General features: G+C 43.4%; 1 protein-coding gene across 1 annotated transcript in view; it reads right to left on the bottom strand.

Moving 5' to 3' along the window:
* Positions 1–13,428, bottom strand: part of LOC133140496 (NACHT, LRR and PYD domains-containing protein 3-like) — a 64,705-nt gene extending 51,277 nt beyond the window's left edge. The window contains exons 1-5 of the mRNA XM_061260494.1: positions 13,370–13,428; positions 13,204–13,270; positions 10,727–10,763; positions 8,514–9,976; positions 8,149–8,474 (exon numbers count right to left, since the gene is read on the bottom strand). Of these exons, the coding sequence (XP_061116478.1) occupies positions 8,149–8,474; positions 8,514–9,976; positions 10,727–10,763; positions 13,204–13,270; positions 13,370–13,428 (1,952 nt within the window). The remainder of the gene's footprint in view (positions 1–8,148; positions 8,475–8,513; positions 9,977–10,726; positions 10,764–13,203; positions 13,271–13,369) is intronic.
* Between the last annotated feature and the right edge of the window lie 746 nt (positions 13,429–14,174).

The following is a 14,174-nucleotide window of genomic DNA, read 5'->3' as shown; positions in this document are numbered from 1 at the left end:
TAAAGTGAAACATGTATCTTTTATGTAACGCTTTGTAAAATACTATTTATTCAGAACTCTGCTTCTAACCCCCGGAAACTTTTCTCCATTTTCTCCTCTCTCCTCAACGCACCGCCTCCTCCTCCTCAGTCCTCCTTCGCTGCTGATGACTTTGCTGATTTCTTCGATGAGAAGGTCGCAGTCATCCGCAGATCCTTTACAACCACCGCCCCCCTCACTGTGCCCTTCCCCCCCTCTAGGCCCATCCCTTCCTTTTCCACTTTCTCCCCCCTTACAGACTCTGATGTTTCTCAACTCCTGCTCTGCCACCGCCCTACAACCTGTGCCCTTGACCCTATCCCCTCTTCTCTTCTCCAAACTATCACACCTGACATTCTCCCATTTGTCACCTCCCTTGTCAACTCCTCCCTGTCTTCCGGCTGTTTTCCGGCATCCTCCAAGAGGGCTCACATCACTCCGCTGCTAAAAAAGCCTACCCTGGATCCCTCCATCATCCAGAACTACCGCCCGGTATCTCTTCTTCCTTTCCTTTCTAAAACTATAGAACGAGCCGCTTCTACTCAACTTTCTTCCTTCTTTTCTAACAACAACCTGCTAGACCCCCATCAGTCTGGCTTCAGATCGGGCCACTCGACAGAGACCGCGCTCCTCTCCGTCAGTGAGTCACTTCATGCCGCACGAGCAGCCTCCCTCTCCTCTGTCCTCATTCTTCTAGATCTCTCTGCTGCCTTCGACACTGTGGATCACTCCATCCTCCTGTCTGCCCTGTCAGCAACGGGCATCTGTGGCACAGCCCTGGACTGGATTGAGTCCTACCTCTCTGGTCGCTCCTTCCAGGTTGCCTGGGCTGGTTCGGTATCGACACCTCGGCCCCTCGCCACAGGAGTTCCCCAGGGCTCAGTCCTTGGCCCACTTCTTTTTTCTCTCTACACTCGCTCCCTTGGCCCTGTGATCACTGCACATCACTGCTCCTACCACTGCTATGCGGACGATACCCAACTCTTCGTCTCGTTCCCGCCGTCTGATACGCAGGTTTCAGCCCGTATCTCTGCTTGCCTGAGGGACATCCAGAGCTGGATGGACAACCACCATCTAAAGCTCAACCCAGGTAAAACTGAAATGATATTCATCCCTGCTAATACCTCTCCCCATCTGGATCTCTCCATTTCCCTCGGGGATACCACACTCACGCCGTCACCCAGTGCAAGGAACCTCGGCGTGGTGATGGACAGCAGACTGTCCCTTTCCGAGAACTTTGCGGCGGTGACCCGGTCTTGCAGGTTCTTCCTATACAACATACGGAGAATCCGCCCCTTTCTCACCCCCTACTCGACCCAGCTCCTGGTCCAAGCGATGGTTCTGTCCCGCCTGGACTACTGCAATTCCCTCTTGGCTGGCCTCCCAGCGTCCGCCATCAGACCCCTCCAACTCATCCAGAATGCAGCAGCTCGTCTGGTCTTCAACCTTCCCAAATACTCACACGTCACCCCCTGCTTACTTCCCTCCACTGGCTGCCTGTCATGGCTCGCATCAAATTCAAAACATTGGTGCTAGCCTTCCAAGCAGTTAAAGGGTCTTCCCCAGCTTATCTGCAAAAAATCATCAGACCCTACACCCCTGCCAGACCTCTTCGTTCAGCCTCCACAGGCCGCTTGGCACCTCCCCCTCTCAGAACCTCCACCTCACGCTCACGACTACTGTCTGTTCTGGCTCCACGGTGGTGGAACGAACTCCCCGTTGAGGTCAGAACTATAGAATCTCTCCCCACCTTCAAGCGCAAGCTGAAGACACACCTCTTCAAGCAGCACCTCTCCCCATCCCTCCCTACCTCCCTGTGAACCTTAATTGTTGTCTCTGTGACTTGCTTTGTGTATCGGTATTTTTAGTTGGCTAGGTAAGCAGTGTTTGGATAGTTAACTTTGGTAACTTTTGCTCTGTTTGTTTGTTTGTTTGTTTGTTCAAAAAAAAAAAAAAAAATTGGCCCTTGTCCTTATCTTTGTTGTACAGGTAGCAGTTGAAATTGTACTTACCTCTAGGGTCTTTCAGCGAACTTATCCCTGGTTATGGGTATGCACTTTGTTGTACGTCGCTCTGGATAAGAGCGTCTGCCAAATGCCAATAATGTAATGTAAATTCAAGCAAAGAGTTATCATTACCATATACTCTTTTACATTACATTACATTATTGGCATTTGGCATAAATAGGCACACCCCTTTTAGCATGAATTTAAAAGCCTCAATCAAATCCCCCCTAAATCTCCTTTTACTGAGATTAAGCATCTTAAATCTTTCCTAATAAATTTTATCTTTTATACATTGTCAGAACCTTTTCCAGCACCTCTATATCTTTCTTATAGTGAAGTCCCAGAACTGCACACAGTAATCAAAGTGTTTTCTAACAAGGGCATCGTAAGGCGAGTATAACTTCCTTTTTATTTATACTCAGTACTCTTGGCTATGTATCCTAGCATCCTTTTGGCCAGCATCACTGCTACCGCACATTCACTAGAACCTGAAATGCTTTGAACAACTATTACCCACAAGTCTTTTTCAACTTGAGCACCTTCCAATTCCGTACCAGCCATAAAGTAATCCTGCCTTATGTTTTTTTATTTCCCACATGTAATAGAACTTCACATTTAGTTACATTGTATTTAATTTGCCAGGTTTCCACCCACTGTCTTATGCTTTTTACCAGAGCCAGAGCAATGGCAGTGGTGGAACACAAGCCAGCTGGGCTCACAACCTAAAATTCCAACTCACGCTGAAATGTTACTAGCCCTGATTTTTACATTTGAACACTATAAATTCAAGTTCTCCAACATGCTTGGAACAACCTCCCTGCTGATTGCCTTATAGAACTGCAGGACAGCATTGGCTATCTCAGATATTGATTTGATTCAGTTTTGAACTCTTCTGCCAAATTGCTAAAATGTAAAATATGTAGTATGTTTATTTAGAACCTTTCATTGTTAAGAGGTATATGTAAGGGGCGACAAGTTCTCACCTCCGCAGATGAAGAGAAAGACCCGGAAAACCGCTGCCAAACTATTAACATCTACCAAAATGGCACCATAATGGTGCAGGGCAGTGAAGCATGATACAAAAGCTGGCAGAGATGGAAAAAATGAAAATGCCAGCACACCCCTCATCCCAAGGCAATTCACACACTGAGCCTGAGAGGGACAAACCCACCCAAATCTGCAACGGTGAGCACACAGCTCAGGACCCCCCGACCCAAGCCCTACAACTCCACAGCACTGTGGGGCAGATTATAGGTGCTGGAGGTGGAGCTCACTGAGCTGAAGGAGCAGGTACTGACCCACATCCCCACCAACACAGACTCACAGCTTCTGAAGGACCAGCTCAGCCAGCTGAGAAACCAACTTAAAATACAAAGAGGAGGGAGATGCTCTTCAGGAAGACAAGGAGGGGCTAAAGAGGGAACTGGCAGAGGTAAACCAGGTGATGAGAAAGGGAGGGAGGAACTGAGGAGAGAACTGTCAGGGGTCAGAGAGCAGCTGCAGGACAGAGACAAGGCCATAGAGAGCCTGAGGGAGCAGCTGCACTCCATCACTGCCCCTGCTCTTGCCCCTGCCCCTGCTCTTGCCCCTGCTCTAGCTCCTGCCCCTGGCACTGCCCACACCGACACACAGCCCCAGCCCAGCCAGGAGAACAAGACACCTGCCCCTCAAACACAAGATAAAAACTCACCCAAAACAGCCACCAGTGAGCCCACACACCCTAAAGCACACAATCCCTCAAACACAAGGTAAAAACTCACCCAAAACAGCCAGCAGAGAGCCCACACACCCTAAAGCACACAATCCTTCAAACACAAGATAAAAACTCACCCAAAACAGTCACCAGAGAGCCCACACACCCTAAAGCACACAATCCCTCAAACACAAAATAAAAACTCACCCACACCCAAAACAGCCACCAGAGAGCCCACACACCCAGATTGCACAAAAAGACACAGAGGTGGCCATTTTAATAGTCTCCAACGGGAAGTTTATGAACGAGGAGCAGCTTTTTCCTGGCAAAAAGTACCAAAGATTTAGTGTCCCAGAACCAAGGATGCACTTCGGATTCTGTCCGAGCCTGATTTCAGCTCCTCCAAACACATCATCATCCACACAGACACAAATGACCTGAGGGAAGAGCAGGAGAGGGTGGGGGCTCTGCTCAGGAGAGTGGCAGAGAGGGCCTCAGAGAGTCAGACCTGGGCCCTGACGGTAAACGTGAAAAAGTTAAAGATAATGATTTTCCAAAAAAGAGAGATCCAGATCTCAGATAAATACATATAACTTCAGAATAGAGACAAGCCACAAAGTACACTGCACAAACTAGAACTATTTAGGCCTAAATATAAAATGTTCCGGAAATTTCAACATGGCAATAAATGAACTGAAAGAGAAGGCACGCAGGGCATTCTATGCCATAAAGAAAAAGATCAGCATTGAAATCCTGTCATGGTTTCTCTCTGTCTACTCCTGAAAATTCCTGTATTTACCTATCTAGACTTGCCGGCATAGCTCAGCAGGAGTAATTGTGGAATGCAGGTATAATCATGGCTGATTGCAGTCACCTGCTTGAAGAGCTATTTAAGTTCCTGGCACTGCTCTGAGCTTTGGTGTTTCAGTTTAACACGTACACAGAGCCGGTAAGGTATCAAGGTATCAAGGTATCAAGGTATCAAGGTATCAAGACAGAATTGCTTTTATTCTTGTGAAGCATTCAGTTGGAATTTAAAAATGAGAAATGAGAAATTAGAAAGAGAGAAGTTTAGGGACCTAGTTTGTTTTTTTCATTTGGGTTGGTTAGTTCCTGAAAACCTTCCCTTGTTTTTTTGTTCTGGGTTCTGCTTCTGTTTTGAAGAGCGAGTGGCAGAGTTTGGCGCATGAAGTTTAGCCCGTTCCAAACCTGCCAGTAAAATATCTCGTTTTGTTTCATCTGACCAGTATAGCTCAGGTCAGCTTTTATTTTCTGTTGGCATATCGCCGGGGAGTTTGGTTCCCTTTTTTTGTTCTTTCCTCGCCTATTTTAGTGGTTATCCAACTTATCGTTGGTAACTTTGTGATCCTTTCCCGGTCGCTCTTGGTCTCTCGCCCCTGCTCCCTCACAAATCCCAATCAGGATTAATATTTTGTTAAAAATATTAGAATCTAATTGGACCAATTGCCCCATATGGCAGTGAAGTGTGGGGTCCGCTTACAAAGCAAGATTACACCAAATGGGGAAAACACCCTTCATAATCCCTGCATGTAGAATTCTGCAAAAACATTTGCACATACAAATACATACAAAGAAAACCCCCAAAGAATACATGAAGGGCCGAATTAGGCTTTTATCCATTATTATCAATATAAAAAAACAATGAAAATTGTGGGCCCAAGTTTAGGTAGTAAATAAGCGTGTTGTATCCTTCTGATGTAATTTACATAGCAATTGAACTCTCGGATCACACGGACTCACCGATAGCGGCCAAGAGAAATTAACAACGATTCAGAAAATGTATAAACTTTTAAAGATTTAAATCGATCCTCTGGTGGGACTTTTGGCATTTATGGAAGGTGCAACAGAAATTTTGACCGTACATAACGTTGCCGTTGACCGTAATCGAATGCTTTCATTTATATCGCTTGAATGAACAAGTGCCGTTAAAAAGCACATTGTATGGGTTTGTGCTATTTGCTTATGCTAGCGACATCATATGAACCTCATACGGACACCAGCACACTAGCACTTAGTTCTTGGAAGTTTGATCACCACTACTGTGAAGTAAAAAAGTGGACGAATGACGGTTCTGTGAGAAATGTATTGGCGAGCTCACATGCGCACACACAGCTCTACATTCTAAAGCTCCACTTTGCCCTCCACAATATCAACAAGCTAGCTGCTTATAAATGGTAAATGGTTGGCATTTATATAGTGCCTTTATCCAAAGTGCTGTACAATTTATGCTTCTCATTCACCCATTCATAGACACACTCACACACACCAACGGCGATTGGCTGCCATGCAATGTGCCGACCAGCTCGTCAGGAGCATTTTTTGGGGGTTAGGTGTCCTGCTCAGGGACACTTCGACACAGCCTGGGCAGGGGATCGAACCGGCAACCCTCCGACTGCCAGACGACTGCTCTTACTGCCTGAGCCATGTCGCCCCTATTCTTGTGGTGACGATGTCTGTGCGTCAGATGTGCATGATGAATACTGCTCCTTTCAGGACATATACGATAAAAGTTTATTTGAGGAACAAAATAATGAGTTGGCGACTGGTCAGGTTTTAGCCTTCCTCGTTGCTAATGACATGAATAGAGCAGTCCCAAACCTTGCAGCATTGTATCACATTTATCTCACAATTCCTGTGAGCAGTGCGCAAGCAGAGCGCTCTTTCAGCAGACTAAAGCTATTGACAACATACCTTCGCTCGACAATGACCGAGGAGCGTGACAAAGAATATTGAATATCTGTAGGCGTGATGCATGTATGCTAGGCTATGGTGGATGTAAAATTAAACTACATATGTACACTATGTACATTTCCTCAAGAAAATGCGGAGTGTGATTGCGGCAAATCAGGGGAATATTGCTGCTACTGCTAATACGATGGTGTTTACAAGCTGGTATTCCTAAAGTGGTCACAGTATATTTGAGCTGTGTGGAGGGCAGAGACAATTCTGACATCACAGGCTATTGTGACAGCACAGGCTATTGTGACATCAAATCAGTGGACTATTGCCATTACAGTTATTTATTTAAATATTTGCATTTACGGGCTTAGCAGAGCATTGGTGTCTCTTCACACAGACAGGGAAGAGTCAGTCTGACATGGATGACTGAATATATAAACCTAATAGTTTACTTTGTATATAGTCATATTAGAGTTATTGTTCAATATCATAAAAATGAAACATGTATCTTATGCAACGCTTTGTAAAATACTTTGTTTATTCAAGTAAAGAGTTATCATTACCATATTTTCTTCTTTCTTTCTGAACAAATTTCTGATTAATGGCACTACAAGATTAAAATGTATGTGATGTCGGCATATTTTAACATAAATAAAATAATAAAGTCATGTATTAGGGATTAATTTAACATTTTTAAATGCACCGGAAGCCTCCAAATTGAAAAAAAAGGCGTTTCTGAATTTTAATTTTATTACTTTGTGCAAAAAAAGTGATACATTTTCAGGAAAAATGAAGAAATATTGTAAATCTATTTCTGAAGTACTTATTGATGGTTATGAAATATCACATGTCCGGTCAGCCAAATTTCTTGGCATCTTAATTGATGAAACGTTAAACTGGAATGATCACATACACTTAGTCTGTAGAAGTAACACAATCACCCATCATCCGTAAAATCCATCCTTGGGTTCACCAGTCCTGTCTGAACTCTGAACTATAGCCTCATTTCCCCTTGTCTTCTATACTGTAACATTGCATGGGCCGCCACATACCCCACCTCTCTTCACAGAATCTCCATTTTGCAGAAATAAATTATAAGACTAATTACTCTAACCACTATGAGCCATCATCCCCACTTTTTGCTAAAGTGAATTTACTGTCCTTATGTGATATGAACATTCAAATAACATGCTCTTTCAGCTACAAATATTTGCATCACCAAGAATCCCTGCCAAAACCTTTCCAAGATCTATTCTGCCTTAATTTGCAAGTTCACACACACACGAGATATACAAACAATATTCATCTCCCTCTCTTTCACTCCTCTCCACTACTCGTCCTTATTCAAATCATCAGCACCTATGTGTGGGAGATGGTGGGTTACCGTGCACTGAACATTACTGCTGCCCTAGAGGTATGGAGAATAGTTTTTTAAAAACACTGAAACTAAATAAAAACTTGCTGAGATTACAGGATGAACCTGTCAAAAAATTTATTTGACAGTTGATCTTTGGAAATAATAATCGTAAAATTAAATGAAACAAAATATGGAGGAATTTTTGCATTTGATGCTGCTTATGTTCTGGGTTCAGAACATTAATTGAGGGCAATTGGAAATTATAATCAGATTTTCAGATGCCTGACAATTTTATTGCACTTTATTCTGACTAGAATGATAAAGTATGAAAATATGCTGTCAATAATCTCCAGGAATAATGACATAATACTCACATGGCCTTCCTGCAGTTCCTGACGACTGGTACCAGTCTGTGACGACCTGCTTCTGATGTGTTGTAGGTCTTCAAGTCAAACTCATCCAGGACCTCCTCTGACATCAGTAACACAAAGGCCAGAGCTGAACATTGGTGGGGTTGCAGCTCTTTATCAGAAAGTTTTCCTGATCTCAGGGAATTCTGGATTCTCTTCACTTGAAAGTTGTCATTCAGTTCATTCAGACAGTGGAACAGATTGATGGTCCTCTCTGCGGAAGATTCGTCTCTGATCTTCTCCTTAATGTACTCGACTGTTTCCTCGATGCTCTCTGATCTGCTTTCTGTCTGTGTCTGTGGGTCTGGCACAGGGGATCTGCTTCCTGCCTGTGTCAGTATTCCTCCTAAGAGCGGCTGAATGGAGTCCAGAGAGAGGCCGAGAAGGAATCGGAGGAAAAGGTCCAGGTGTCCATTCTTACTCTCTAAGGCCTGATCCACTGCAGTCTCATGTAACTCAGACAGCTGCACTCTGCCACTGTGAGGTTTTGATTCTTCTGCTCTGAGCACATTTCTGTTCTCATTTACACATGAATGGAACACAAACAAGGCGGCCAGATACTCCTGAATGCTCAGATGCACAAAGCAGTAGACCTTCTCCTGACCCAACCCACGCTCCTCTTTAAAGATCTCTGTGCACACCCCAGAGTACACTGAAGCTTCACTGACATCAATGCCACTGTCTCTCAGGTCCTCTTCATAGAATATCAGATTGCCCTTTTCCAGCTGTGGAAAAGCCAGCTGCCCCAGTTTCAGGATGATTTCTGTATCTGATGCTGACATCTTTGGGTTTGTTTCATCAGAGCCACGATACTTCAGATTCTTCACATTAGTCTGAATGAGCAGGAAGTGTGTGTACATTTCAGTCAGAGTTTTGGGCAGATCTCCACTCTCTGCTTTACCCAACATTGTCTCCAATACAGTAGCAGAAATCCAGCAGAAGACTGGTATGTGACACATGATGTTGAGACTCCTGGATGACTGGATGTGTGAGATAATTCTGCTGGCCTGGTTCTGATCTCTGATTCTCTTTCTGAAGTACTCTTTCTTCTGTGGGTCAGTGAACCCTCGTACCTCTGTCACCTGGTGGATGCACTCAGGAGGGATCTGATTGGCTGCTGCAGGTCGGGAGGTGATCCAGAGGAGAGCAGAGGGAAGCAGATTCCCCTTAATGAGGTTGGTCAGCAGCACATCCACTGATGATGACTTTGTTATATCACAGCAGATCTCATTGCTTTGGAAATGTAGAGGAAGTCGACACTCATCCAGACCATCAAAGATAAACACAACTTTGACTTCATCACCTTCAACACTTTTGATCTCTTTCAGTTGTGGAAAGTAGTGCTGCAGAAGTTGCATCAGACTGAATGCTCTTTCCTTCTTCAGATTCAGATCTCGGAAAGGAAGAGTGAAGATGAAATCAACGTCCTGATTGGCTTTTCCTTCTGCCCAGTCCAGGATGAACTTCTGCACAGAGACGGTTTTCCCAATGCCAGCGATGCCCTTTGTAAGCACAGTTTTGATGTGTTTCTCTTGTCCAGGTAAAGGCTTAAAGATGTCATTGCAGAGGATTGGAGTCTCCTGGGTGGTTTGTCTCTTGGATGCTGTCTCAATCTGTCTGACCTCGTGCTCATTATTGACCCCCCCACTTCCCCCCTCTGTGATGTAGAGCTCTGTATAGATCTCATTGAGGAGAGTTGTGTGGCCCTGCACTGCTAAACCTTCAAATATGTATTCAAACTTCTTCTTCAGATGGGTTTTCAGTCCCTGCTGGGCTTTTTTAATGGATTCATCTGAAGAGAGGAAATATGAGAAATAATTCTGTTTAAAATAAGATTAAAGTTTACAATTCAATAACAGATTAAGAAGAAAAGCAGTGTTCACAGTATTTTACACACATCAGTGTTATAAACCTTTAACAGTATTACAGACCTCTCAATGATAATCAATCACAAATAAAACTAATGAGCAAAAAGTACATACGGCTGCAAAATAAGAATTAACACCTTCAAAGGTTACATGGCCATTTTAAAATCTATTCTGCCCTGAATATGAACTCAGGACAGTCTGTCTAATGGGACAGTGCTTTAGTTACTGCACAAACTCAGGAAGTCTGTCTGATGGGACAGTGCTTTAGTTACTGCACAAACCCAGGACAGTCTGTCTGATGGGGCAGTGCTTTAGTTACTGCACAAACTTAGGACAGTCTGTCTGATGGGACACTGCTTTAGTTACTGCACAAACTCAGGACAGTCTGATGGCACAGTGCTTTAGTTACTGCACAAACTCAGGACAGTCTGTCTGATGCCACAGTGCTTTAGTCTGTGCATTTGCGGAACCTTTTAATCACTACTTGAGGCTATAATTCTATTTCAGTGCTGTTGTGAACATGTTGTTCATGATGTTTTCTAGATGTAAGATTATCAAGGTAAAGCATTATCATGAAAGTGTGAATTCTATCAGAACACTGCACTGTGAGATCTGTTTGCTAAACTCATGTCAGCACTCTAATGGACACACAGTAGCAATGAGAGAGAACTTACTGTCCTGCTCATCTCTCTCCAGTGAGTCAGCGACATCCTTGAAATAAACACATGAAGAGGTGTGCTGTATCACTGTGAAATAAACACTCAATGCAATACAACCATAGCCTTGTGTCACATGGCCAGAAAAGGGACAGATAATTTGAGACACCAAACGCACAGCAGTGCCAAATGCTCATATCTGAAGTGCATCTTTTGTTCCTGTTTGAAGGCTTTGTAGACATAAGAAGTGTGATAAAGAATTAATTTGCCCAGAATTGAGTTGCTCTGTGCATTCAGTAAATGCTCATGGTGAGCTGAATGCTTCTGGTTTAAAAGGCTCTGTTTGGAGGCTTACTCTGCTGCCGTGTTTGAGACCAGCAAAAGGAGTCTGGACTTTCTGTGAGCCACGCAGGGCCAGGACCACTGCAGAGCTGGATTAGAGATTAAGGTGTGTTGTGTTGCTGCTGTCTTTTGAGGGATTAAAAAGTAGCACATTAGCACTAGAACTAGCGCTTCATGTGCACAGCCGAAAGCTTCATCTGCTGTTTCCACTCCGGATTCTCTTCCCAAACATTTATAATTTTTAATTTCAGGTCATTTTTTACCTCCTTGTGCCAAAGAAGCCAGAAATGTTTACATGTTCACATTAAATGTTCAAATGAAAAGCAGGTTGATAGCATGCATGCATGAGATGTGGATGGTTAAGAGTAATATTTGGCAAAGGTGGAGCATGTTTATCATGTTAAGCCCAAAAAATATTCATGATATCCAGTGGGGTCCAAAAGTCTAAGACCACAGTTTCATCTCATCCTGGAAATAAAAAGAAGGTTTTAGGATTTTGAACATTTTAAAACAAATGAAAGTTACTTCAAAGCTATGCAAGAACCACTTGAAAACCAAACAAGAGCAAGGACTGCTGCATAATCCACAACCACCTGACCTCAACCTCAAGTTATGGGGACACTTGAAGACTGACAGAAAACAAGCATTCAGTTACATCACAAGATGCTCTTTGAAACATTGTCAAATACTGCTGGAATAACATGGATCATCAGGTTTTGCACAAATATGTGGAGTCCAAGACAGCTCATGTGCATGTTACCATTAAAGCTGGGGGACATACCAAATACCAAGAAATTATGAAATGTGTGTAAATTTCACAGATTCAACTTTTCACTCAAATTGTTATGCTGATAAAATAATTTATAATTAAAATATTTGTATTGAAAAAGAAAATAATGCAAAATAGAAGCATTACATACCACTATATGTGTCACGTTTCAGGTCTGTCTCGCCATGTTTTATGTTTATTCATGTTGTCTTAGTCACGCAGTGTCTTCATGTATTATGTTAGTCTAGGTTCGTCATGTTGTTTAGTTATGTTTCGTTACGATTTATTTTCTTGTCATGTTTAGTTATGTCTCGTTACGATTTATTTTCTTGTCATGTCTAGTTATATTTTCGTACGATATATTACCTGGTTATGTTGAGTGATTATCGTCTTAGTTTCGCTTTGTGTTATGTTTCGATGCATGTTTATTGTTACGTTAACTGGTCGTTGTTATGCATACACTTTTACATGTTTTTCCGCAAACCTTGCGTTCCGCCTTTTCTCTCTCTCTCTCTCGTTCTGTCCTTCACTCCCCTAGTGTTTCTATTTTTCTATTTACTAAAACTACTAACGCTAGATCAGGATTGGGTAGAAACTAACAAGACTAATCATGTGTTCATGTTACCTTACGTTTCTCGTGCATGTCATTTACTAATTTACTAATGCTAGGGCAGGATAGGTTTATTACTAACGATTACTAATCTCCTTGTTTAACTTGTCATCCATCGCACCTGTTTTCCATTTCCTTGCTACGCTCTAACTAATTGTCTACACCTGTCTACACCTGCATTTATAGCCCAGTCGCGCAACTGTTCACTGCAAAATTGTCTGCCTCTGTTTACCACGCAACTCTTGAGCATTATTTACTGTTTGATTACACGTTACGATCCACGCCTGTTTACCGACTATTGTTTATTGATTTCTGTTTTGTGACCATCGTTTGTTTTTTGACTTCGTCCTTGCCTACCGTTTTTGTACTTTTGCTTCGCTGATTGTTTCATGGTTTCGACTCCCGCTTCGTCCACTACTACGCCTCTGCCTGCCGTCCGTCTGTTCATCTGCCCCGCTGACAGCTCTCCTGCTACCGGACCTCCCTGCACGTCTACCGACTACGAGTTTGCCTCTTCCCTCGGCACCGTGCTTTTTGTTTGTTTACTTTTTGTTTGGCTGGATCTACGTGTATGGACTTTGCTTGTGTTGACTACTCTCCTGGGATTCGTCCCGAATAAAGCCCTGAGGGGTCTTTATATTACTATTGTTTCTGAGTCGTGCATTTTGGGTCCAACCCCCACGCACCCGTCTCAATATGTTTGAATTAAATTCAGAGTACACAGAAAATAACAGATTAATAAATAATTAAGTTACAAGGATGAAGATCTCATACCTGTTTTGGGGGAGATATATCTGAACTCTTCCCTTCTAAAGAGCTGGACTCCAGTGACTGCAGGACCCTGCGAACAATACATGGAGACAGAGCTTCCAGTTAAACTCACCCTCTGACTGCAGCTCTAACTCATACCACATTAAATATCTGAGTCATGCATTTATACCTCTTTCTGTCAGTGCTGAGGGTTCCACCTTTGTGCTCTGGCTCCTCTGAGAGACTCATTTTAGACACAGTGCCCCCTATCTCAGGAGACTGGAACACGTCAGACCAGATTAGACCACATGTGAGTTCTGACCCAAATCAGCCAACCTGTAAATACACAAAATGAGAACACACTGAACACACATATAGCGACAGGCAGTAAGAGCAGTCGTCTGGCAGTCGGAGGGTTGCCGGTTCGATCCCCTGCCCGGGCTGTGTCGAAGTGTCCCTGAGCAAGACACCGAACCCCCAAATGCTCCTGACGAGCTGGTCGGTGCCTTGCATGGCAGCCAATCGCTGTCGGTGTGTGTGTGAGTGTGTGTATGAATGGGTAAATGGAGAAGCATCAATTGTACAGTACTTTGGATGAAGGCGTGATATAAATGCCTGCCATTTACCATTTATATATAGACACACAAATACAAACAGACAAGCACATACACAATGTAGCACAGTGTTGGCAGGAAGCAGTCTGGAATTTAAATGGTCCATAAATCTATACTCCACATCCATCCATCCATGATCTAATACACTCACTTCTGGTCAGGGTCATGGGGGTGCTGGAGCCTATCCCAGCATGAACTGGGTGAGAGGCAGGAAAACACCCCGGACAGCTTGCAAATCCATCACAGAGCAACATACTATACAGTCACCTCAGTAATGTGGGACCATTGATAATGTTGAAGAACTGTTTCTTTATAATAAAAATAATGCCAGTGCTCAGCTATACATTGACTGTCTGACATTTTACTAATGACTCAACCACA

Source organism: Conger conger, chromosome 11 (genome assembly GCF_963514075.1).
Source record: "Conger conger chromosome 11, fConCon1.1, whole genome shotgun sequence".
Lineage (NCBI taxonomy): Eukaryota > Metazoa > Chordata > Actinopteri > Anguilliformes > Congridae > Conger > Conger conger.
The sequence above is the reverse complement of the archived record's forward strand: the minus strand, read 5'-3'. Positions and strand labels throughout refer to the sequence as shown.